Raw genomic sequence first — 25798 nt, forward strand, 5'->3', positions numbered from 1 at the left:
AGTTCAACTGAGGTACAGGTTGCAAATGTAACGTATATCCATTTCCACGTTTTCGTTAGCAGTGTACATATATATAGGTCAGCGGAGGTATGGGGTACAAATATTATGTACGTAGCTCCTTCTTCTGCCATCGGTAATACTACTATCTGCGTAAGAACAGACTATTAGTGGTAGCAGAGGCGAAAGAAACAACACATGTAAAATTTGTATCCCGTGCTTCAGTTGACCTATATAGTTCAACTGAGCAACAGGATATTAATGCTAACGAAAAAGAAGTAATCGACGTACGCTAAACTTGTATCCCGTACTGCAGTTAACAATACAGTTCGAATGAGGTTCGAGATACAACCCATATATATGTGACGTGAGGTACGTATTCTATGTGACAAATATTTCCATCCATTTTTCCCCTTTCATTTTCCACAGAAATAATACGATACAAGCTCGAGATATCCTTAACGTGAAAATAATACTTGCCTTGATATATGTCAAATGTATTTTTCGTCTGTCGTATTCTTTTGTTTCTGAACAATCTTGTAAGCTCTTTCATCTATAGAGTAAATATCTCTGTAGTGAGCATTGCGTTCTGCGCATGTTGTCAACATTAAACCAGGATTGTCACGTGTTTTCTGGACTTCGCTGTGCGTGTGTGCTTTCCTCAGAGTTTGAAGTTTATAATATCAAGAGTTTTTGTTGTGTTTTCACCGTTTGTTGATAGCGTAATAGCGATGGAGAATTACTTTTGTTGCTACGGATGCAAAGAAAAATATGTGAAAGGAGGGATAGTAACTTTTCATGGGTACTATGTTTAAAAATTTCGAGACGCATTATAATTAAGGCTTGTTTCTGTAGACCTATTTTTCTATGATTTTATGACTATACAATAAATATTACGGCTCGTACAAAAGCTTACAAACAATCGCTTCCTCTCGTAAATTTGCTAGTGGGACAGGAAAGGGAATGGTTAGTTGTTTCAGCAAATACTATCCTCCATGCATTTATCAGTGACTTGTCGATTATGTGTATAGATTTGAAAGACGCGAGACAGATAAATTCAATAGAGGCGGAGTCTCTAATTGTCTTTGTATAACATGTGTGTCCAAACCATTTTGTTTGCTATAAGGTTACAGTAGGAGACCATGTTAAGTGTGTCTAGGACATGGAGAATGATTATGTGTGATTTATATTTTAGTTTCCCGAAGGATGAATAACGAGTAAAGATGTGGCTCCAGAAAATGAGAAGTAATTTTGTGCCCACAAAATATTCCAAAGTATGTTCAAAACACTTTGAAGAGGAATGTATAGAAAGAGAAAAATTTGGACGTGTGTGGCTGAAGGTAGATGCTATACCAACTATTTTCAGTTTTCCACAGCACCTACTACCAATTTCTGCATTCAGCTTAAATACATTTTCTGCACAAATCAAATAAAAAACACAATAGTGTAGCTAATCAAAGAACACATTCATCTTCTTTGGTGTATTTTGCCTTCAATTTATTTTCTTCACCATTTGATTAAGAAGCGTGAAATATTAGTAAACGTATCCCCAAACTCTTTCATTTGTGTCACTTTCCGCTTCCCTTAATGGTGCTATATGGGTTGACTGTTACATGACCAACTGTATTTGCTTTACAGTACATTTATTCTCCGATCGCCTTTTTCCCCCTTCTTACTCAGTCTACTATTTATTTAATAAACTGGGAGCAAGTACGTAAAATGCTTTAAATAAACACTTCAAAGTGTCACCAGTAAGAAAAATTGTGCTTTAGGTCGCAAAAACTAGAAAATAAATACGCAGAAACAGCAGAAAAAAAGGACGCATTAGCAGGAACATAATCGCTAATGTGAGGCAAATTCGGTGTTTTTCGGACACTTGCAAAAGTACTAGCGTACTGTCAAGTCGTTTTGCAAGACTATCACTGCAAAAATTTACGTCCGGCTCTGTAATACTATAAAGTGCCGTATCATACCGAAAACTACCAAAAATCGAGTGCATCTGAACTGTGATACCTATCGCAAAGTAGCAAAATGCAATAACACTAGCCAGCCGGTGTGGCCGTACGATTCTAGGCGCTTCAGTCTGGAACCGCGTGACCGCTACGGTCGCAGGTTAGAATCCTGCCTCGGGCATGGATGTGTGTGATGTCCTTAGGTTAGTTAGGTTTAAGTAGTTCTAAGTTCTAGGGGACTGATGACCACAGATGTTAAGTCCCATAGTGCTCAGAGCCATTTGAACCATTTGCAAAAACACTTGCCCTTAAAAGTTACGTAGCTGGTTTATTCCCGGTATCAAATGGATAGTGTTAAAATGTCTGCGCAACATATATAAATAATCCACGACATGTACGAAAAGAATCCGTCTGTGCTGGGATGTATTGACATTCGAAATATACAGGGCGCGTCCCGAGAACACGTGACCAGGCCGGCAATGTATGTTGACAACACAAAATCTGTTCTGCGCATGTGAATGCTCACTCGACAGATATTTACTCTATGCTTTCATCTGCGTAATAAATGCTCTCTGGCCAATTCTGACGTCATTGGTCAAAGCCGACGGGGTGTATCCCCTGCTTCACTAGACCCGGCTGTTCTATAGCAATTGCCAGTTGTTCCAATCGTTCCTTAGCAAGTATCAGTTGTCCCTTAGCAACTGTCAAACAGTGTATTACGTAAATGTGAAAGTGAAACGGATACTGACTCTCACTTCCGCAGGCAACATAGCGCTACTAACCAGGTGTAAGGAAGACTGCAAGATACGCTGAAAGGAATGAACATTTCGCTTAGAACAGGACATGGTTTAAGTGTAAACAAACCGAAGTGAACGTGATGAAGAGTAGTAGATGGAAAATAACGAGTTGCTTAACATCAAGAATGGGAACGGCACGGTAGCGGGCGAAGTGCAATTCTGCTATCGATGAAGTAGAATTACACAATATGGCCGAAGCGAGGAATATGCTGGCGCATGGGAATCAAGCTTTTTTTCAGCAAAACTCTACACTATCAACTATTGAATGGAAATGAAGAAAGACTTCCTAAAAATGTATGTATTGTGTGAAAATATGGAGAAGAAGAAAATCGAAGCATTCGGACTGCTATGAAGTCGAAGTTAAACGTTAATTTGAATGTAGAGACACAGTATAAAATTAAGTGGAACTAAACTGAATAGGTGTGGAGACCGATCTGTGGAAGATGCTTACTGGAAGGAGGGTGGGTTCTCTTTATTTAGGTTTATTTACCAGGTTCCGTGGGACCATGCAAGTCAGCGGTACTTATTCATGGAGTGGGTCAGTATATAGTTGGGAAGACCGGGACAATTTGGCGCGGCGGGTAAAATGGCGCACATCAGTATGTGTTTAAATGTTTTATTATTCCAGTCTCTGATCACAAATGAGTTGTCAATAATCACTATGTGGACGATGTTGCCTATTCTATACCATATTTTAAATCTATGTGACGATGCTATGCTGATTACATTTATATGTTTTGACGATGCCATTATGGCCGTATCATTTTAGGACATGGTGTAAAAAAGATCTGAAGATGGTCATTACAGACTGAAACCGGTCATCGTCTGAAGAATTCATTTGTGATCAGAGACTGGAATAATAAAGCATTTTACAGTATTGGATCACTGTTTGTACACGCGATTATGTCGCAGTTGGTGAAAATATGTGTTTAACTGTGAGAGCTTATGTAGCTCTTCTGTGCTGTCATCTGATGCTCAGTTGTACAAATAACCATGTATGGGCTTCAGCCATTACTTGCTAATGCTCGGCACAAGAAGTAAGAGTGTGCTTTTATTTCTTCTAATATCTGATCTCCAGTTTCTATCAGATAAGCCATTTCCTGCTATACTAAAATACAAGTTTTTGTTCTTATGCCTATCTCTGGACATTAACACTCACGATTATATAAGCATCATTTCTCTTAAGCAAGGCACGAGTGTGGAACTATAGTTGCCGTGCTCGTTGGGGTAATTTGACGCACAAATGCCCAGTGCGTCATTTTATCCCATTTCAATTTCTGACCAATGACAGTAGGCAGCTAAATGAGATACGTCAATGCATATTTAATGAAAGTCAAAATAACATAGTGCATCAGTTTTATAAGAATGGGTTCATCTGTTCAAATGCCGAGGACATACACCCTTTAAACAGAGAGAGCGTCTTGGATGGCTTATGAATTAAGAAATGCCGTCAGTGCTGTTCGTAATTGGACTTCTAACAGGCAGAGCGCCATCCATCATAACACACCAGCAACAAAGACCTGTGCGTAGTCTGTTGTCAATTTGTCTAAAATGGCGAGAAATGGTACTGTTGTATTTCTTGTGCTTTTTCGCGGCTTTCCTAATGCAGTAGGTGGAACACTCCTGAATTATAACTGTGGCTCCTCTCTGAAGAAGCATTTATTGTTTTACGCATTTGCAAGAGACAAATTACTGAATAGGCTTATACTAAAGTATTCTTCTTTATTTTTGTCTCCAGATTTAAGAAAACTATTATCATTGTTTTGTATCTATTCCATAGTTAATTAAACTGATATTTTCCATTGTAAACTGTGCTGTTAAGTATTAGGTTTAATAATCATAATATTAAATACACGCATTTCTTACTAATAGATGTATAGAATTAAATACCTTATACCATTCCTTCTGCCAATATACCCCACATAGTGTGTCATTTTACCCTGTACTTAAAGTAAAATGACACAGCCCAATGATGTCATAATTAGCAGTTTTTTTTCTAAAGTGTGTAGCTGTATGGTGTTAAGGTATCTTACAATAAACACATGCTGCTAATTCTACACGAAAATTTGAGCCTCTAGGTATTACAGTATGAAGGTTATAGTCAAATTGCCTTAGATGCGCCAGATTCTCCCACTTTCTCCTTTATAGCTTACTGATTAGAAAATTTCTAAACAAAAGAAACTAAAGAACCAATAAGAGACGAAAAAAGTTGTGAGAAGTATACGCATAAATGACACATTACAGAGGAAAGGAATCAATTACTGCTGGAACTCCTGTATCTTATAGATTATGTGTGGCGCAAGGAAACATGGGGCGAAGTAGTGTTTTCCAGAACATGAGCCATTAGTGTGTCTGTACCTAAACGAATAATAGCTACAGTATTAACATGTTGTCTAAGTCCATTCTCATTCCTCTTGTATTTGAACCTGTCCACCCGTAGCGCCAAGAATGGAAATACTGTATTACATACGCTAACGCTTTATATTTTCTCTACATATAACGCCGAGCACTTCAGGTGTTGAGAACAGGAGAGAATGATAAATCACCAAGACCAGGCAATATCAATCTGGAGTGTCTGAAATATGGTGGTGACAAAATTGTGAAACTGATAACACAGCTCTTCAACAAAATGATATATAAAGATTCAGTACCCAACGATATGAAGCTGGGTAACATTAATACCATATTTAAGAACAGGATTTCAAAATTTCTTGAAACTATCGAGGAATTTGTGTTACAAACACATCAATGAGAATTTTTGCGAAAGTAATCAAAAACAAACCGGAAAAAATTTTAGAACCCAAGAAGAAAAATGTGGTTTTACGGCTGGGAGGTCATGTGTACACCATAATTTCCTATTACAACAGATTTTGGAGAAACATAGGGGAAAATCAAAAAATATAGTATTAATTTTCGTAGATCTAGAAAAAGCGTATGATACTGTTCCGAGAAAATTACTTTGGAGAGCACTACATATGACAAGCATAAATCCTCCCTTGATTAAAATAATACAACAGATGTATAAAGATAACAGATGCCAAGTGAAAGTTGGTAATAAACTTTCACAGAAATTTAGAACAAGCAAGGCCTTTTACAGGGCTGTCCCATGTCACCATCATTATTTAAAAGCTATGTAGATATTAGCCTTAGAATATGGTCTCGTAACTGTAATGGTATGGGATTAGAAATAAGGGATGGAGTTTACCTACATCATTTATTGTTTGCTGATGATCAAGTAGTCATAGCACAAGATGGGGAGGATGCTAACTATATGTTCAATCAATTAGCAGTAGCATACAAAACTTGGGGTTTGAAGATCAATAACCAAAAAACAAAATACTTGACTAATGATTCATATGAGCTATACATTGAAGGAAAGAAAATCAAAAAGATAAACACTTTCTGTTATTTGGGATCCGTTTTAGAAATCGAGGGAAAAGGAGAGTCAGAAACCAATAAAAGAGTTAGTTGCGGACGGAAGGTCATTGGAATGCTTAACTCAGTCTTATGAAACAGAAATGTAATCAACAGAACTAAAAAATTAATTTACAACTCTATATTAGAGAGTGTGGTTCTGTATGGAACGGAGACCTGGACAATTAACCTGAAGCACGTTAAAAATTACAAGCTCTAGAGATGGACTTCTGGAAGAGATCGGCAAGACTCTCCAGGAAAGAGAAGATTAGGAACACCGAAATAATAAGGAGAATGTAAATAAAAGAAAGAATATATGCCGTATAAATAGGAAGAAATTACAGTGGTACAGAAATGTACGACGAATGGAGGAAGCCAGAATACCAAAATTGATACTGGAGTGGGAGCCGGAGGGGAGAAGAAGAAGAGGCCGACCTATGACCACCTGGCTCCAAAATGTACAGCACACAATGAGGAGAATGGGGGCAGAGGAAGAAGACACACAAGATCGAAACACCTGGAGGAGTATTTTGAAAATATAGTTTAAGAACGTTTATTCTTTGTATAGTAATTTACGAGTAAATTATTATGTTGGAGATAAGCCTCTGTAATGAGGGAAAGCTCAACATAATAAAGAAATAATATAACCCCGAGTAAACAGAACAATTTATTGATAGTTCTATAGCTTCTTTACCTCCAGAATATTGACTCAAGCGGATTATTAAATACCTTGTTTTCAGGCTTTCACAGTACGAACATAGCAAAGCCATCATCCAGAGTGTTGCCCCTGGAAGGACTGGAGAGGCTGCTGCCTCTCTTTAGGGACTACAGACGTACAAATAGTATGAATTCCTAGGTAACGTCCTCTCCTTTTAATATGGTTTATCAGATTACTGTGACATTGTGTCATGACTACTGTGGGATCTACCTCTAGTAAAACAGTTTGGCTCTAGTAAAAAAAGCGCATTAGTAGTTCTTTATAAGCAAATATAACGAAGTAATAACATACACTCAGGCTCATAAATTAAGGATAATACTGATACATAGTGAAACAACGCTCTGGTCGGCGGTCTGCGGGTTTAAATCACCTCGGGGTATGACCATGCGATGCATTTGACCTGCGGTCATCGCATGGTGGCGCTGGCAGCTATCCACATACGCAGAGGTGTGTTGGGGCATGTCAGAGTACGGTGCAGCGAGAAAGTGTGCAGACGTTTTCAGACCTGCTAATGGCTCAAAGAACACATATTTATGATGTTATGAGGGGTAGAATATTCAGGCGCCTGAAGGCCGGTCAAACACAGCAGGTCGTAACACGGGCCTTCCGTGTGCCACAAAGTGTGATCTCACGATTATGGCAACGAGTCCAGCAGACAGGAAACTTGTCCAGGCGCTACAGTACTATACGTCCACATTGTACAACACCACAAGAAGACCGATATCTCACCATCAGTGCTCGCAGACGGCCACGGAGTACTGCAGGTAGAATTGCTCGGGACCTTACCGCAGCCACTGTAACAGTTGTCTCCAGACACACAGTCTACAGACGACTGAACATACATGGTTTATTCACCCGGAGACCTGCAAGGTACATTCCACTGACCCCTGGTAAAGGAGAGCCCGTAAAGCCAGGTGTCAACAACACAGTACATGGTCATTGGAGCAGTGGTCCCAGGTTATGTTCACGGACGCGTCCAGGTATAGTGTGAACAGTGATTCTCGCCGGGTTTTCATCTGGCGTGAACCAGGAACCAGATACCAGTCCCTTAATGTCCTTGAAAGGGACCTGTATGGAGGTCGTGGTTTGATGGTGTAGGGTGGGATTATGATTGGTGCATGTACACCCATGCGTGTCTTTGACAGAGGAACTGTAACAGTTCAGATGTATCGGGACATCATTTTGCACCAGTATGTCCGCCTTTTCAGGGGTGCAGTGGGTCCCACCTTCGTCCTGATGGATGATAACGCACGGCCCCACCGAGCTGCCACCATGGAGGAGTACCCCTTGAAACAGAAGATATCAGGCGAATGGAGAGGCCTCCCTGTTCTCCAGACCAAAACCCCATCGAGCACGTCTGGGATGCTCTCGGTCGACGTATCACTGCACGTCTTCAAACACCTACGACACTTCAGGATCTCCGACTGTCACTGGTGCAAGAATAGGAGGCTATACCCCAGATGTTGCTCGACCACCTGATCCAGAGTATGCCAACCCGTTGTGCGGTCTGTGTAATTGTGCATGGTGATCATGTCCCATATTGATGTTGGCGTACATGCGCAGTAAACAGTGATGTTTTGCAGCACATGTGTTTCGGGACGGTTTTCGCAACTTATCACCAATACCGTGGACTTACATATCTGTGCTGTGTGTGTTCCCTGTGTGCCTACGCTATTAACGCCAGTTGGGTGTAGTGCCACGTTGTGTGGCACCACATTCTGCAATTATCCTTAATTTATGACCATGAGTGTAGATTATAAGAACAAGAAAACAAAGCACCAAGGCGAATACTCACTCCAAGACGTAACTGCCGTCAGGATTATAGTGAGTGCCCTGCAGCTGCTGCAGTGCAGGTTTGTCACCAGACGAGACGGTGTTGTCGGAAGACTGCATCGGATCAGCTGGCTGTTGACCAGGAGACCAGTAACTGTACGGCGGGGACCCAGTGGCCTGTGCTTGTGAAGTAGGAGACTCGGTGGTGGTGGTGGTGGTGGTGGCAGCTGGGCCATTTCCCCAGCTGTTGTACCACGCGTAAGGTCGCTTTGTGGTTCCCCAGTAGTCATACCACGGACTACGAGTGGTTGTCGGAAGTTCCGTTGGGGGCTGCGAGGTCGCTGTTGCAGTTGTGGTACCAAGCCAGTTGTGGTACCAGTCGTACTGCGACTGACTGCTCTGAGGACGACTGGTTGTCGACCAGTAATCGTACCACGGACGCTGTGTTGTTGTGGGTAACTTCCAGCTGTCGAACCAGTTGTTTTGCGATTGTGTACTTGGTGGACGAGACGTCGTTGACCAGTAGTCGTTCCATGGTCGCTGTGTAGTAGGTGGCTCTGTACTCTTTGATGTGGTCTGTGTTGGCCAGCCGTAATACCAGTTGTACTGTGATTGTCCATTTGTCGGTGGTTTGCTCGTAGTGGTAGATGGTGCCGACCAGTAGTCGTACCATGGCTGCTGTGTAGTTGGTGGCTCGGTAGTACTAGACTTGGTTGTGGTCGGCCAGCCAGAGTACCAGTTGTATTGGGACTGTATTGGGTTCGTCGGCGGCGGCTTGCTCGTTGTAGTCGTTGGCCAGCCGTAGTACCAATTATATTGTGACTGTGGCTCACTCGTCTTTGGTGTTGTCGTCGTCGTCCTTTTCTTTGACCAGTAGTCGTACCAACTGTCATAAGGTGACTTTGTCGTTGTACTGGAGCTACTATACCAGTAATTGTACCAGTTTTCATACGGTGACTTGGTAGTTGTTGTGGCGTTACCATACCAATTAGCGTGCCAGCCTTCGTAGGGTGACTTGGTTGTTGTTGTTGTTTTACCATACCAATTATCATACCAGTTTTCATATGGTGACTTGGTTGTTGTTGTTGTTGTTGTTGTTGTTGTACTACCATACCAGTTACCATACCAGTTTCCGTACGGTGACTTGGTAGTTGTTGTGACGTTACCGTACCAATTATCGTACCAGTTTTCGTAAGGTGATTTAGTACTCGTTGTGGCGTTACCGTACCAATAATCGTACCAAATTTCGTACGGTGACTTTGTGGGCGTTGAACTTGTTGGTGTTGTATACCAGTAACGCGGGTCTTGTGTCGTTGTAGACCAATAACTGTAAGGCGACTGAGTCGTAGTCGTGGCTGTCTGCCAATAATCGTAAGGACTTGCTGTAGTCGTATTTGTTGTCTCCCAGAAATTTTGTGGGTTCTGGTTTGTATTCCAGTAGTCATAAGGAGACGGTGTTGTGGATGTGGTTGTACCCCAGTAATTGAGAGGATTCTGAGTTGTGTCTTTATTTGTATACCAATAGTTGTAAGGAGGACGTATTGCAGTTGTGCTTGTATCCCAGTAATTATAAGGACGCTGAGTAGTAGCTTCATTCGTATTCCAGTAATTTTGAGGAGATTGTGTTGTAGTAGTGCTGGGGTTCCAGTAGTTATAGGGATACTGGGTCGTATTCATATTTTGGTACCAGTAATTGTAGGGCGACTGAGTAGTTGTAGTGGTTGGATACCAGTAGTTGTACGGGGATTGAGTGGTGTCCCAGTAGTTGGTTGGAGGCTGAGAAGTAGCTGCACTTGATGCTGCGCAACCTTGAAGAGACTGCGTCGTCGTGGTGTGCCAACCGCTCGCCAAGCTTCCACCGACTGATTCTACACCGTCTAGTTCCTCGTTCATAAATTCTGGTGGAGGTGGAGGAGGCAGCCCATCCGGGGACGGATGATCGCCAACTACGTCACTCACTCCCTGTAAAATTTGGCCAACAGTAATGAAAATCCATTATAAATGCTTACAGTAATAGGTAATTTAATCGTAGATAGAACACTCTGTTCCGAAGACATTTCAATCAACTCTGCCACAAATTATTTGTGATGAAACGTTTGCTCTGCAGCTGAAGTCGCATTACGTACAGTTAATGTAAGGGGCAATCAAGCAGTTTCCTTTTGAGAGCATTGCTGCAGCGGATATGCAACGTACACTGAAGCGCCAAAGGAAGTGGTATAGGCATGCGTATTAAAATACAGAGGTATGTAAAACGAAAGAATCCAGCCCTGTGGTCGGCCACGTCTGTATAAGACAGCAAGTGCTGTTGTTAGATCCTTTACTGCTGCTACAATGGCAGGTTATCAAGATTTAAGTGAGTTTGAAGGTGGTGCACGAGCTATGGGACACAATACCTACGAGGTAGTGATGAAGTCTGGATTTTCCCGTGCGACCATTTCGCGAGTTTACCGTGAATATCAGAAATCCGGTAAAACATCAAATCTCTGACATCGCTGCGGCTGGAAAACGATCCTGTAAGAACGGCATCAACGACGACTGAAGAGAATCGTTCAACGTGACAGAAGTGCAACCCTTCCTCAAATTCCTGCAGATTTCAATGCTGGACCATCAACAAGTGTCAGCGTACGAATCATTCAACGAAATATCATCGAAATGGGCTTTCGGTGCCGAAGGCCCACTCGTGTACCCTTGATGACTGCACGACACAAAGCTTTACGCCTCACCAGGGCCCGTCAACACCGACGCTGGACTGTTGATGACTGGGAACATGTTGCCTGGTCGAACGAGTCTCGTTACAGATTGCATCGAGGGGATGGACGTGTACGGATATGGAGACAACCTTATGAATCCATGCGCCATGTATGTCAGCAGGGAACTCTTCAAGCTGGTGGTGGATCTCTAATGGCATGGGACGTGTGCAGCTGGAGTGATATGTGACCTCTGATACGTCTAGATATGACTCTGACAGGTGACACGTACGTAAGCATCCTGTCTGATCGCCTGCATCCACTTATGTCCATTTTGCATTCCGACGGACTTGGGCAATTCCAGCACGACAATGCGACAACCAACACGTTCACAATTTCTACAAAAATGTATGTGAAATGGGACTTAACCGCTAAGGTCATCATTCCCTAAGCTTACACACTACTTAACCTAACTTATCCTAAGGACAAACACACACACCCATGCTCAAGGGAGGACTCGAACCTCCGCCGGGACCAGCCGCACAGTACAGTTTCTACAGAATGGCACCATAAACACTCTTCTGAGTTACGTGAACGTTATTGAGCCTACCTGGGATGCCTTGCAACATGCTGTTCAGAAGAGATCTCCACCCCCTCGTACTCTTACGGATTTATCGACGGTCCTGTAGGATTCTTGGTGTCAAGTCCTTCCAGAACTACTTCAGACATTAGTCGACTCCATGCCGCGCCGTGTTGCGGCACTTTTGCGTGCTTGAGCAGGGCTTTACACGATACTAGGCAAGTGTACCAGTTTCTTTGGCTCTTCAGTGAAGCAAGGAATTTATAGGCGAGGGATAAGTGTGGCATCCGTGTCTTTCCGACGCGTGTACAGTAAATGTGGTGTTATTATCAAGTGCGTCCAAATAGCACCAACGTGCTGTTATTCTTTCCTTGGCCGCTGGAGAATGAAGATTGTGGACGGGGTAGCATGTCTGTCGAAAACCACAGCTGTGGAATGGTGCGTAGTGGTCGCGATTCGATACAAGACGTCAGTCGATCTGGGATGCAAGCCTCATCTTAAGTAGGAGACACTCGAGCATTCCCCCTCTAGTCCTGTTCTCTCCCCATGCTATTATCAGGCACTCACTCCCTTAAAGCCGCCTTGAAGTGATGTCAGTTACTGTAGGACGATGTGTTGTGACAGGTAGTTACGGAATTCTTCAGGAATCAGGTTCCTGTGCTTTACCCAACGGTTATCTTCGACCTGTTGCGTCGGTGGGATGATAACTTCAATGCGCACGGCGATTCTGCCTGATCGGCAATCCGATTCAGGATTGTACGGCCATCGCACGGAAGCTTTTTGATCGCTTCCTTATAGGATTTTGAACTATAGTAGGGATTTAACGAGTAAAGTAAGATGTCTGAAAATCCCAGAATACATGTATGCGCTCTCGTACTCTACAGAGAATAACGGGTATACACAACATGTACAGGAACTAAGACATATCACTAGGAATGAAAATCTACAAGAAATTTTCTAGGAGTAAGGACTGTAAAAGGCAAGGAATGTTAGTTGTGAGCTCAAACCAATTACCCGTGGTCTAACAACACCGACTCAAATGAAGGCCTCGGCGCTTGTTGGTGACGTCACGCCAGCTAGGCAAGGCGAACGCCAGGTCTGTTGCAGGCAGAAACACCTGGGCGCGCTTATCACTATAAATCTCTTGTTTTTGGACAAACTGTTTGGTATTGTTTTGGATTCTGCAGTTTTATCTAGATGAAAAATTTTGTTACTATCGTAAAGCTACAAATGAAGATCATAGATCTGTATTACTGAATCCTGTGGAGACAAACGTAGATCAATATGAGGAGATGCTTTGCCCCATTGCAAGCTTCGGAATTTTTACATTCAAGAAACTATATTTACTTGATCCATTTTGCTATCGAAACTTACCCCAACCCCCTTACAATGAACTCGTTTTTTTATTTCTTTTCGTTTGACATCGTCACTGGAAATGTGAACTAATTTACATGTGTAAATGTCCAACAGTTGCCAGTCATTAGATTACAGTCGTTTTCAACGAAAGGAATTCTAAACAGGAAACAAAATAGCTTCATAGATCGAAAATACTGCTGAACTTAAACTTTTTTAAATATGCACATTATAAAAGATAAATATTTCCCTCTTGCAACTGAAATGAGAAACTATAAGATAAAAAAATTTTATTTGATAAAACAACTATCTCTCTTTTGCCTCTTCTTCTGTCACCCACCCCCTCCCCAACGTGTACAATCGCAAGGTATGTCATTAACATTCAGTGCTCCTCACCCCATAGTCAACCAAGATACCTAAAGAAGAGCACTAATATGCTCACAGTTTCTTGTAAAAGCAACCCAGTACAAACGTAACTTCCTCAGATTTACAAATAAGGTAAAGAAGTACGAATTCTGTTGCAGCTGGACCATGAAGTTGTTTTTGTATGTCAATCCTTAAAACAGGTGGAAATTTAAGTTCAGGAGTACGCTATTTGTTAAGAAGTGGAAAGAATTGCACAATTAATTGATTGCAGAAATCTCTCAGAACAATGTGTGTTCGTCAACTACCGCCAATAGTTTCACAGTTTCCTGTGTCAGAGAGGGAGACACCACCACCATTACGAGTATGCCTGCAAGAGACCTGGCGTTCGCCGTGCCTAACCGAAGTGACGTCACGAACAAGCGCCGAGGCCTTGGTTTGAGTCGGTGTTGGGTCTAATCGTGGTGGTTTTGGCTAGTAACCGAAAAGTCCTGATCATGTGTTCGGTCCCAGTTACTGCTTAAATATGAAACGAAAATCATCAGCAATGGTGGCCGATGTCTTCCGACATAGAAAGTACCCAACGGCCTTGTCAGAGAGAGTAGAGAAGCGGACCGAAGTTTGGGGCAACATCTTGCTCTTGGGATGGGAAACTTCCCCTAAAAGGTGGGATACCACTGCACTAATAATACATAAAGCGTATCCACAGGAGATGTGACCTGCAGTTAAAAAAGTGTCATGATGATCCCGCTACTGACTAAAGTTCCGCATCAGAGCTCCTTTCGCACCTCCAGGTGGGGACAGCCAAGGCGTAGGTAAACAGACTGAATAACCAACGAAATAGTCGCATCCTACAAGTCAGAGCATGGAACGTCAGAAATTTGAACGTAGCAAGGGAGCCAGAAAATCATAGAAACAAAATGCAAATCCTCAATCAGTGAAGTGAAATGGAATGAAGATATGGCTTACTGGACAGATGAATATCTGACAGATGTAATATTTACAGCAGCAGAAAATTGTGTTAAAAGAGCAAGTTTCGTTATCAACCAGAAGATAGCGCAGGGAGTAAATACTGGGACTAGTTCAGTGATAGGGCTGTTCTCATCAGAATCATAGCAAAGCAAAAGCAATGTCAACAACAATAGTTCACGTACACATGCTGACATCACAAACAAGAGAGTATGTGTATGAGGACACTGAATGGCTAATTCAGTACGCAGAGGGAGATGATAATCTAATAATCATGGGGGATCGGAATGTGGAAGTAGGGGAAGAAATAGAATGGAGAGTTACGAATTGACGTGGGCTCGGTAGTAGGAATGGAGGAAACGAAGACTAACTGAAGACCTTGATTGTAAACCATTGTAGGGGACAAGCTGGTTGTTTTGAGAAATTTCACAGTAATGTTTCAATTAAAATCTTGAAAGTAAGATATTTCAAGTGCATTCCTCTGTGGTGGTTTTATTCAGTTAACCCATTGTTTTCAAATATTTATCGAGGAACGAATTGTTTTTAAAATTATAAATTATATCCAAAATTTTATTCTTAAGAATATATGAGTGGGTACTTAACATTGTTTAGTGACAGACTGAGTCCATTTCACATGAGTTACCACTGACTTACCACTGTTTACTTGCTCCTAGTAACCACGTTTTTGCCACCTAACCACTGTTTACTTACGCACATACTGAAATCTGAAATTATAGATATGACATTTCTCGCTTTATCGCGGACTATCAATTGAAATGAATGAAGCACATCACGCACCATGTTTTACCACATGTATCTCTGTTCTCATTGACTGTCTCTTGCCATTATTTACAGCCAAGGTTTTCAATTATTTTTTGCAATAAAGTTTATCTGGTAATAACGAATACATTGTTCAGAAACCACAAGAAGAGATGTTATTTTAGTAAGATGCCCAGTGACACTGGAAGATTCCAGCGGTATTACATGGTAGTCAGAAAGAGATTTCGAAATCAAATTTTGGCTTTAAGGCATACTCAGGAACCGATATAGCCGTGTATCACAATTAACGGTAGACTTTCGTTGAAACTGAAACGTGCACATTACGAAAGTTCCATGAAATACCCACTAAATCAAATGACTTTAGGTGCCCAGCAGCGATTACTTCACGTAATTTGACAATCGCATGGGATTATAGCCGGATTACTTCGCACCATTGTGCGCTCCACCTGCGGTATTTACTCATTACAAAAACGCGGAACAGCATTTTAGGGGTTGGTCATACGAACATGTAACTCTCGCCCAGCAGGTTCCGTTTGCGGTGAGGAACTAGCTCTAGTGTGTGGTGGCTATGCTCTCTGAGACTGTTTCCCGTTCGGCCACAGGTCTTGAAGGAACGCCGCCTCCGGAAGGACGTATACTTACTGCACTGCTTTGTCCTATAGACAAACGCTCGCCCTAGGATGTTCTTAATGATGGTTCTTTACGTGACTTCGTAGGTTCTTTACGCTTTTCTGTCGGTTACTAAATTAGCGAGTCTTGTTATTTGTGGAAGGAGTCTGCAACCTATTCTATCTTTTGTTCTCCGTATATAAAACAAGTTTTTTCAAAGTTGTTTCTGAGACTTGCCTTCGTTTGACCGTACTAATCTTGAAAGCGAATTTCCCTTCTTATTCTAACGTGAGAAATTTACTCACGTACAACAACATTCACGTGATACGTGGTCTCTCTTGAGTCTGGTGACTTGTTCCCATGCCCCCTTCCCCATTCCTTTCCCCCGCCTGCCTTTACCCGCCCCACTTCCCACACTCAAAGATCGTGATTCGTCTTTTAGTAATTACTTGTGTTAAAATTCTCTCCGGCTTCTTACAGTGTCAAATCGTTTAAAATCCAAAAGCTTTCGACTGCATGCTCCTCTGCTATTTTCTAGTGTCAGTCCCTACTTGGAAATGGCCTGGGGGTGCTCCGTAGAAAGCTCGTAGATTCTAAGCTTCTAGACACCGCTAGAGGCTCGAATGATATTACTCAATATGTATTCAGACGAAACAATGGATTCGTATGTTGTGTATTTGTATACTTACAGAAAAAATATTGAAGTGTTTTTGTAGCCCTTGTCCCTTTCATCTTCAACTTCCCACCCACGTGCTTAACTACAGATTTTGGACAAAAAAAAAAAAAAAGAAATGCATGCTTCAACATAAATGCAGATGCTATCCAGCCTGCAGGTTACGTTCTAGTATTCGACCACACACGGCACCAGTGTAATGTCCTCAGTACGTGTCATCCGTGATCAGAACAGTGTTGTGTGTAGTCGTGAGTGCATTATGTTGGAGGTAACTGAGTTCGAGCGAGGACAAATTGTTGATGCTCATATGGTGTGTGCTCCTGGCAGCATAAGTGTTGGGAATTTCCAGAGGCACTGCATCAAAAATTTATACGGCGTAAAGAGAAAACCGAAAAACATCGTCCTCTGAGTCAGAGCACTGGTAAACTGAGAGATGACTGATCGTGATGGACGATCATTGAAGAGGATTATGATGAAAAATAAGGCAGCGATAGCCCCTCCAAAACAACACGAATCGAGCTCCATCAACAGGCAACTGCTCATCCTGCTCATCAATGGTGCAAAAAAGCTATAGAACTGAACTATGTGGCATTGGAAAAAGGTCACTTTATGGCATGAGTCTTGTGTCACACTGTTTCCATCTGGCCGAGATCACGCCCAATGAGAGAAACGTGGGGGGAGGGGGGTTAAAAAAATGGTTCAAATGGCTCTGAGCACAATGGGACTTAACATCTATGGTCATCAGTCCCCTAGAACTTAGAACTACTTAAACCTAACTAACCTAAGTACAGAACACAACACCCAGTCTTCCCGAGGCAGAGAAAATCCCTGACCCCGCAGGGAATCGAACCCGGGAACCCGGGCGTGGTAAGCGAGAACGCTACCGCACGACCACGAGCTGCGGACGGAGGGGGGTTAGCAATGATCTGGGCAGCCTTACCATGGACCCTCTGGTTACTCTGCAGGATCGCGTTACTGCCAAGGATTGTGTTACCATTTTGGCTCAAGAGGTCCATCCAATGGTACAATATTATTTTCCCCGAAGGTAGTGCTATGTTCCAAGAAGATAGGGCACCTTTTCACACAGGTCACATCGTCCAGGACTGGTTTTGTGAGCATTCCCTGCAATTCCCTGCTGATGGAGTCCATTCGTCTTGTTTTGTTGTTGATATCGTCATCTTATTTTTCGTCATAATCCTCTTCACTGTCCGTCCATCATGATCATTCATCACTCAGTTTCATCAGTGTTTGCGACTTAGCGGATTGATGTCTTTCCACTTTGTCTATAAGTCGTGTACATTATATCTTCGATACAGTGCGTCCTGAAACACCACTTAGGCTACCCTGATTGAGGGAGCACCCAACATACGCGTACCAAAAATTTTGCCACCACATAAGGCCCTCACGACTACACACAACACTGTTCTGATCACGTCTGACACTTACTGAAGACATCACACAGGTGCCATTCGTGATCCAACACAAAAGCGCAACCTGCATTCTTGGCTAGCATTTGCATATCCCATCTCACATAAATGGAAAGTTGCAAATGGTAGGGACAAGAACTACAAAAAAACTTCAAGATTATTTTTATAAGTATACAACATATTTGAGGCGATATATACTCCTAATTATCACTCGGGCTTCCAGCTGCGTCTAGCAGTTTAAAGTACGCGAGCTTTCGACCGAATACCCTAGAATATTGTCAAATGGTGACTGACACTTGAAACTAGCCGAGGAGTATTGAGTCGAAAGCAATTGAATTTTTAAAAAGACGTGACGCTGCAGTAAGCTCTAGAGAATTTTAACACAAGTAATTACTAAAAACAGAAGCAGGAGCTTTTATGCGTAGGGATGGGGGGGTGAGGGGTGGAGGGGAAGCATGGTAACAAATTACTAGACTGGGATCAGTGTAAGACGGTTTCTTATTACGGAAGATTGAAGTATACAAAATGCCTTGCCAATGTGCTATGCCTTAATATGTGAGACCACACGCACTGTGAAAGAACTTTGCATTCAACATCAACGCTGCACTCGACCCTTGCAACCGATCAAGTCCGCTATTGCCGAAAGTCAGTCCCAAAACGTGCAGAAAACTGAAATGATCGTTGGAGGGACTGACTCAGCATATAGAAGAGTCGAAGCAATCTTCAGTTACATTAAAGGCAAGGGTGGTAACATAGTAAGTGCAAAGGGATAGGTGGAAAGAGTACGCTGAAGGCCTGTATGAGGGGGTCGAGTTGTCTGACGACCTGATGGAAGAAGAAACTGGAGTCAATGTGGAGGATATAGGCGGTAAGAATTTAAAAGGGCTCTGGAAGACTTGAGATAAAATAAGGCAGAAGGCATGTATAATATGCCTTCGCAATTTCTACAAACACTGGGTGAAGTGGCAACAAAACTACTATTCAGGTAGGTAGATTTGTAGATTTGGAGGGAGAGGACCAAACAGCGAGGTCATCGGTCCCATCGGATTAGGCAAGAATGGGGAAGAAAATCGGTCATGCTCTTTTAAAGGAACCATCCCGACGTTTGGCTGAGGCCATTTAGGGAAATCACTCAATACCTAAATCAGGATGGCCAGACGCGGGTTTGAACTGTCGTCCTCCCGAATGCGTTCAAGTAGGTGTGTAGTATGAATAAGACTGGTGACATAGACTTAGAAAAATATCATCCAGACAATTTCCAAGAAATCAAGGCGAATATGTGCCAGAACCATCGCACAAGCAAGTTAACAGCTAATGTATCAATGTTGCTATAAAGAAATATACAGGAAAATTGAAAAGAAACTTGAGGATCTCTAAGATGAAGATCAGCTTCGCGTTGGGAAAGGAAAAGGCACCAGAGATGTAGCTTTCATTTGATAATGGAAGAAAGACTGAAGAAAAATCATGTTACGCTCATAGATTTCATTGACGTGGAAAATTGGACAAGATGTTAGAAATTCTGAGGAAAACACGCGTAAGGTAAAGGCAAAGACGGTTAGGATAGGGCACGTAAAACAAGGGACAATTACACTGAATGACCAAGAACGTAGTGCTCGCATTAAAAAGGTGTAAGACACGGATGCAGCCTTTCGCGCCTACTCTTTAATCTATACATCGACGAAGCAATTACAGAAATAAAAGAAATGTTCAGAGCTGGGATTAAAATTCACTGTGAAAGGATATCAATGATAGGATTCGCTGATGACGTTTCTATCCTGTGTGGAAGTGAAAGAGAATTACAGGATCTTCTAACACCAAAAATGCAGATAATATACCTTCTGCACCAGACAAAATTTTGCGCCGTTTCATATCCATTGATAATTTGTACTGTACTGTTAATTCTGAATCTCAAAGCTTTATTACAGAAACTATATTGAAAACGTAATGAGTGTAATAGTGTATTTATTTCTGACTGTATAAAATTGATCGTAATTATAACGCTAATATTGTAAATTGCTGGGTAATAGCGAAGGGAAATTTATTTCAATGCATCGCCATCAACGACGAAATGGCAGTAGCTGTGCCGTTGTTTATCTTTGTGTATGGAGAGTCTCCGTCGCGCTGCGGCCAGAGAGGAGGCAGAGCAGCTTGAGTAATGAAACACTCCGGAACTGTTTGTTGGACGCTCCCGCAGACGCGATGTGCAGTTACGCTCGCGCCAGTGTAGGCGCACCTCATTTGTTAATCCCTGAGTATTGAGAGCAGGGTAGGTGTGGACAGGCAGAGGAAGCTGCAGTTCTAATTATTGCCTGTCCCATAATTGTCCGTGGCTCTGGAAACGACTCAGGGTTATCAACCAGCAGCAACAGTAGCGACAGCGGCAGCTGAGCATTGTTGTCGGCTACATTCTCTGTCGTCTGCTGAACTACAACATCGTTAGAGTGTTGAGCAAACTTGTAGAAGCATTACCCACTGGCATTTCTTTCACAAAGTATGACTAACTAAAATACCGGCCGCTGTGGACGAGCGGTTGTAGGCTCTTCAGTCTGGAACCGCGCTGCTGCTATGGTCGCAGGTTCGAATCCTGCCTCGGGCGTGGATGTGTGTGCTGTCCTTATGTTAGTTAGTTTTAAGTAGTTCTAAGTCTAGGGGACTGATGACCTCAGATGTTAAGTCCCATACTGCTTAGATCCATTTGAAGCATTTGAACTAACTTGAATAATAACCTGCAATAGTTAAAACTTGTAGAGCACCTGTTTTGTCATTGTCCTCAGATAGCATTACCAAACAGGGTCCCTTTTCTTTCCACACTATCATCGAGTGTCGTAAAAATGTGAAACATGATTACTATTTACTGGCAGTTTTGTTTGTTTGCTAATGACCAGATTCAGTCTAAATTTTCTGTCTTAGTAACTGTTCATTCTTGTGTTCCATAACAGAGGCTTAAATAATTTTCAGTTCTGAGTATTTACTTCATTCACTGAAAGTAACGTAAAATGACGCTGGAATAACTAATAACTAAAGATACAGCACAAATGAAGAGTGCGCTTTTCCATTTATCCTCTATTTAGCTTAGCGAGTAACTTCTTCTGGCTTGGTGTGTATTCTATTGTTGTTATATTAAAAGTAAATTCAGTTTCTAATTTGCTTGAAATCAATTCAATCTTTCAACAATCAAAAGCAAATTACTTGCCTTTTTCTAAATTTTTCGTTACGTTACACCGAGGTAATTGAAAGTCATTTTTTCACATAACAAAGTTTTATTTACAGCCAGCCATTAGTTTAACCAATAACTTCATTTAACTTCACTTTTAAAATTTAGTATTTCAGAAAAAGTGACTGCAAACTAAGTGCTTTCTGATTCAATTATTTTCTCCCAAAGTCTTGTGGAAACGCGTAACAACCTTCTGATGCCGCGCCAGTGATTATTTACTTAAATTTCTTTGCCATTACCTTTCTTAAAGTAAACTCCGTCTCAATAGCCCTTGGAAGGCCCAACAGTACTGACCGACCGCCATGTCATCCTCAGCTACAGCTGTCACTGGATGCGGGTATGGAGGGATATATGGTCAGCACCTCACTCTCCCAGCCGTATGTCAGTTTACAAGACCGCAGCAGCTACTTGTCAATCAAGTAGCTCCTCAGTTTGCCTCGCCGCAGCTAAGTCCACCCCGCTTGCTAACAGCGCTCGGCAGACCGTATGGTCACCCATCCAAGTGCCCAGCCCGACAGCGCTTAACTTCACTGATCTGTCGGGAACCGGTGTTACCACTGCGGCAAGTCCGTTGGCCATTATCTTTCTTAAGATTCTAGAGATTCATTGCCCTAGTGGGCTGGCGACCGTTTAATTATCCCCTTTCTAGCTAATCAGTAATTTTTTGTATTATCAGTAATTTTAGTAGAAAATATTACGTGGTACACCCTTCCCCCCCTCCCCTCCCCTTGTGTGGTTCGCTAGCGAAAATTATCATCAGTGTTTAGATTAGATTTACAATAGATTAATCCTCTAAAAGGGTCTGTTGTACACTTTCTGTCAACTACCCGGCGTCATTTTCCTTCGGTAACGACAGCCTTGTTCACTGTAAAATTTCACCAGGCATACGCCGTCACGGTTACTTATATCGTAGTCCAGTAGGACGATTAGGAAGGCGGAGGATACAGGCTGTCGAATGGAATGGTCTGATGAGTACAGAATATGAATAGACACTAAAGCGAAAAGATTCGAAAGTACTGAGAAACAAGATAAATGAGAGTAGCGATAAATTTATCATCCTAATTAGTAGGTGAAGATAAGGAATTCTGCTGCCTTGGAAGCAAAATCACCAATGACGGATGAAGCAAGGAGGACATAAAAAGTATACCAGAAGAGGCAAAATGGTCATTCATTGCCAAAAGAAGTCTACTGCATCAAACATAGGCTTTAATTCGAGGAAGAAGTTGCTGAGAATGTACAGTGGGAAAAGCTAAACAGGAGAGAATTGAAGCGTATAAGATGTGATGCTACAGAGGAATGCTGAAAATTAGGTGGACTGGTAAGTAATGAGGAGCTCTTCACAGAATCGGTGAAGAAAGAAGCATACAGAAAACGCCCGCAAGGAAAAGGGACAAGTTGATAATTGTGTTAAGACATTGGGAATTAACCTCTATGGCACTAGAGCGAAGTGTAGAGGGCAAAAACTGTAGAGTATGTCAGAGATTGAAACACATCCAGTATATACTTGAGGACGTAGGTTGCAAGTGTTACGCTCAGATGAAGAGGCTGTCTTAGGTCAGGAACTCCTGGCGGGCAGTCACTAGATTGGTCGCCCCTCCCCTTTCCCTCCAGAGACTGAAATTGATGACAAGAATAATATACTGAAGAATGGAAAAGAAAATGGAAGTGCTGTTGCATGATCAGATTTGCTTTCGGAGACGTAAAGGCAGCAGAGAGGTAATACTGACGTTGTGCTTGATAATGGAACTAACACCTTAAAAAATCGAGACGTTCATAGAATTTATTGATCTATAAAAAGCATTCGAAGATGAAAACTGGTGCAAGACGTTCGAAATTCTGAGAAAATGGTATGCTGTAAGGAAAGACGCCTAATAAACAGAATGTAGAACAATCAAGATTGAGTAAATTAGACTGGAAGATCAGGAGCGAAGTGCTCGACTTGTAAAATGTGTGAAACGGAGATGAATTGTTTCGTCTCTACGTTTCAACGTGTGCATCGAACAAGTAAAGACGGAATAAAACAAAGGTTCGGATTGGTTTAACATCTCGGCTCAAAGGCCATCAGTGATACTCGTAAGATTCGCTGATGGCATTGCTCTCCTCTGTGAGTGTAAAAAAGTGTTCTTTATCCACACCTGAGAGTACTTCTAGAAAACGTAATTCGGCCAAAAAGCGGAGTTATAACACAAATCCGGGTAGATTTTGCTCAAAACCAGCTCTGTTTTCATCTTTAATGTTTTCCACTATTGGCCAAAAAACAGTTATAATACAAAATCCTTGCAGATTTTACCCAAAATCAGCTTTGTTTTCATCTTTAATGTTTTCCACTATTTGCCAAAACGTTTAAGATAAATTCGGGGGTTAGTTCCTTCGAAACGTACATGATCTACTCCTCCTTTTTCTCCACACACAAAGTATACTCTGCAAATTAAGACTCCGTCGTTAAAGAGATCTCAAACGCAAATTTTTCTTCCTTGTTTTTACCACCTACTGCGACGGTCGTGACTCAGGTCTATTGCTTGTGTATATTGCGGAACATACCTTTCACCCTGCAGCGGAGAGTGCACACTGCTGTAAAACGTCTTCATTCTCTCCTCCACTTAAAATTAACTGAAGCGCAGTAACGGGACTTCACTCTAACGACGGATAACTCCCATACCGTAATGCCGCCTCCTCCGTACGTTATTGTTGGTGTTACAGACGATGACAGGCAACGTTCATCAGGCTTTCATCGGACCCAAACCGTTCCATGGGACTGCCACGGGATGTAGCGTAACTTATGACTTTCGTTTACAGTAATCCACTCTCCAGCGGCGAAGCTGTTTACACCACCTCCATAACTACAGAATCGTATGGCTGATGTGAGCTGCTCGATCGTTGCACCCCACCCTTTGTAACTCCCTACGCATAGCCATTGTGCTAGATGGGATGCTGGTAGGATTTTGGAACCTACAGGTGATTCATTTTGCTAACTTTAACGACCCTCCGGAATGCTCAATGATTCATATGAATCAGTATATGACGTCTCCTTGATCTTGGTATTTAAAACACAAAAGATTTTTTCCACAACATTTAGGGTGTTAAAAAAGTAGTCAGATCACAGTTATTTCTCAACGTACAACGAGCCTCCAGGAAGTGAATACTCTCAGAAACCATTTATATTTTTACGTACTGATATCAATTTATGAATATAGATGGTTTTTTTCGTCTCTCAGTCCTGTGCTGCCCCTTGAAGTAGATTAATCGTCAGTGTGATTCTATACTGCATGCAGTATTTACATAATAACAGTACATGAACTTCCTTGCAGTTTCCATTGAAACACGAAAATAAGCACAAAAGACGTAGGACTATTATTGATGTTCTGCGACTCTTTTCAATTTTTTCACAAACCGCAAACTGCGTTTACTTTTTCAGTTTATTACAGAGAAAGTTTGAAACTGTGTTTAATTTATTTACATTCGCCATTTGCATATTAATTTCTAACAATTTTTGCGTTGCTAAAGTGAACTTTCTGAAAGTAGTACAAATTTATAAAAACTTGGCACACAAGGTACGAACATAATTTTACTTACAAAAGCGCAGTTTCTTTTTTACCCATTGAAATAAACTTCACTAGCAACGGATATTGTGAATGCAATAACAGAAAATACCACAGCGACTCTTGGGTAACTTGGATAACCTTCGTCTCTTTTAGTGTACGAATATTTTTAATATATATTTTCTATTCAGAAATAGAAATGCTGTTTATATCCAGTGTTATTATTATTTATATTATTATTCTTTTACTTGCTGCTGCAATATGTATTTGCTACCACATGAATTAACTGACCGAAAACCTTGAAAGACGTGCACTTCATTTACCATTCAGTGCTCGTATTTCATATTTCTAATCCCAGCATTCTGAATTCGGTAAAATTGTAATTCAGGCAATATTAATAATTTCTATGGGTGGCCTGATTTATTTGACGATTTTTATAGTTTGCCTCACACTGATCTGTGAGAGGAGCTTGGCGCTAGAAATTTTCTTTATTTATGGGCGAGGGCAGCAGTCTTCCTAGCAGCCAGGATGGCTTCCCGTTTCCCATCCCTTTTCCGATCGCCAGGGTAGCACGTGGTGTCGTTTCAACATTCAGTAGTGGCCAAAGTTTCTCCTGTTCTCAGTTCCACAACCTGCCTTAGCAACCTAGTAACCGCTATTTCTGCTCGATTTTAACGTCGCGAGGTCGCCTCCCTGTGAAATTCCGGCCCTCTGATTGGCGAGTTCAGGTGCGCGCCCGATTTTCGCCGGTAGGCGCCAACTGCCTTCCGCGGGTGGATAGTGGACAAAGGGGCAGTAGTTCAGTTCTAGTGTGACCGTGCCGGAGACGGGAGGTGCTGCTTCCAGGAGATAAAGTTCGGTAAGCATAAGCGCCGACGTGTACTGTAGATTCGCGCCCTGCGGCCCAGAGGCAACGTTATAGGTCATTGTGAATAGTTTCGCGTCTTGCGGGT

At 42.0% G+C, this 25798-nt stretch overlaps 1 protein-coding gene across 1 annotated transcript in view; it reads right to left on the minus strand.

Annotated features, from left to right (window-relative positions):
• Positions 1-25798, minus strand: part of LOC126419524 (mucin-5AC-like) — an 82532-nt gene that overhangs the window by 19363 nt on the left and 37371 nt on the right. Inside the window, exon 3 of the mRNA XM_050086714.1 lies at positions 8674-10613. Coding sequence (XP_049942671.1) covers positions 8674-10613 — 1940 coding nt within the window. The remainder of the gene's footprint in view (positions 1-8673; positions 10614-25798) is intronic.

Source organism: Schistocerca serialis, chromosome 9 (genome assembly GCF_023864345.2).
Source record: "Schistocerca serialis cubense isolate TAMUIC-IGC-003099 chromosome 9, iqSchSeri2.2, whole genome shotgun sequence".
NCBI lineage: Eukaryota > Metazoa > Arthropoda > Insecta > Orthoptera > Acrididae > Schistocerca > Schistocerca serialis.